This window comes from Emiliania huxleyi, assembly GCF_000372725.1.
Source record: "Emiliania huxleyi CCMP1516 unplaced genomic scaffold EMIHUscaffold_8751, whole genome shotgun sequence".
Lineage (NCBI taxonomy): Eukaryota > Haptophyta > Isochrysidales > Noelaerhabdaceae > Emiliania > Emiliania huxleyi.
The window spans coordinates 1-749 of NW_005195474.1; the positions used below are offsets into that span (position 1 = coordinate 1).

General features: G+C 66.4%; 1 protein-coding gene across 1 annotated transcript; it reads right to left on the reverse strand.

Annotated features, from left to right (window-relative positions):
• Window positions 1-66: 66 nt before the first annotated feature.
• On the reverse strand, window positions 67-533 carry EMIHUDRAFT_259166 (hypothetical protein; the record flags this gene model as incomplete). The annotated part of the gene is made up of 2 exons (XM_005758237.1): window positions 67-254; window positions 334-533. Coding segments are annotated over 2 exons (388 nt in total), but the record flags the coding sequence as incomplete, so codon positions are not given.
• Between the last annotated feature and the right edge of the window lie 216 nt (window positions 534-749).

Consider the following 749-nt stretch of genomic DNA (forward strand, 5'->3'; position numbering starts at 1 on the left):
GGTCAAGCTTGTTCGTCGGCGGGTCAATCAGGCGCGCGCAGATGGGGTTGACCGGGGAGGGGGCACCGTTCGGCATCGTCAGTGGGTTGGCGATCGGCCCGTTCACCGCCCCCTGGTTCGCCTGGTTGTACACGGAGATGACGAGGCCGTCCCAGGAGGGCCCACCAGGAGCGCCCGCCGGCGGAAGGCCAGCCATCACGCCCGCCGGCGGACCCGCGCCACCACCGGGCACCTGAAGTCCCTCAAGCTTGTACCTGCGCAAGGGGCGAGGGGCGAGGGTGAGATGTGAGATGTGGTGGGATGTGTGGGCGAGGGCGGTGCGCGCTCGCTCACGTGGCAGTGATGCAGAAGAGCTCATCGACCGTCTGGTACGAGTTTGGCTCCTGCGCCTGCGAATACCACGTCGCGCGCGTGTACTCCTCAAAGTCAATCTGGGCCCACAAAGCGGGCGCAACCTCTGCGCACTCGGCCTTCGCCACCGAACCGAATCCCGCAGCGAACGCGGGCAGGGCGGCGAAAACAAAAGCCCGCATATCTTGCCGGTGATGAAGGTTGTCTTGCGTCGAGGGGCCGGCGGAGTCGGGGGGCGAGGCGCACCTGCGAGCGGGATGTGTTGATGTGGAGGGGTAGACGCCGAGCGGAATGCGCGCTCGGCGGGAGCCCCTCAGGTGCCTGCGCGCCGACCACCCCCCGGTGTTTTGACACCATTATTTGGTATATTAACCTCGCGGCCGCCTAGATAGACTGCA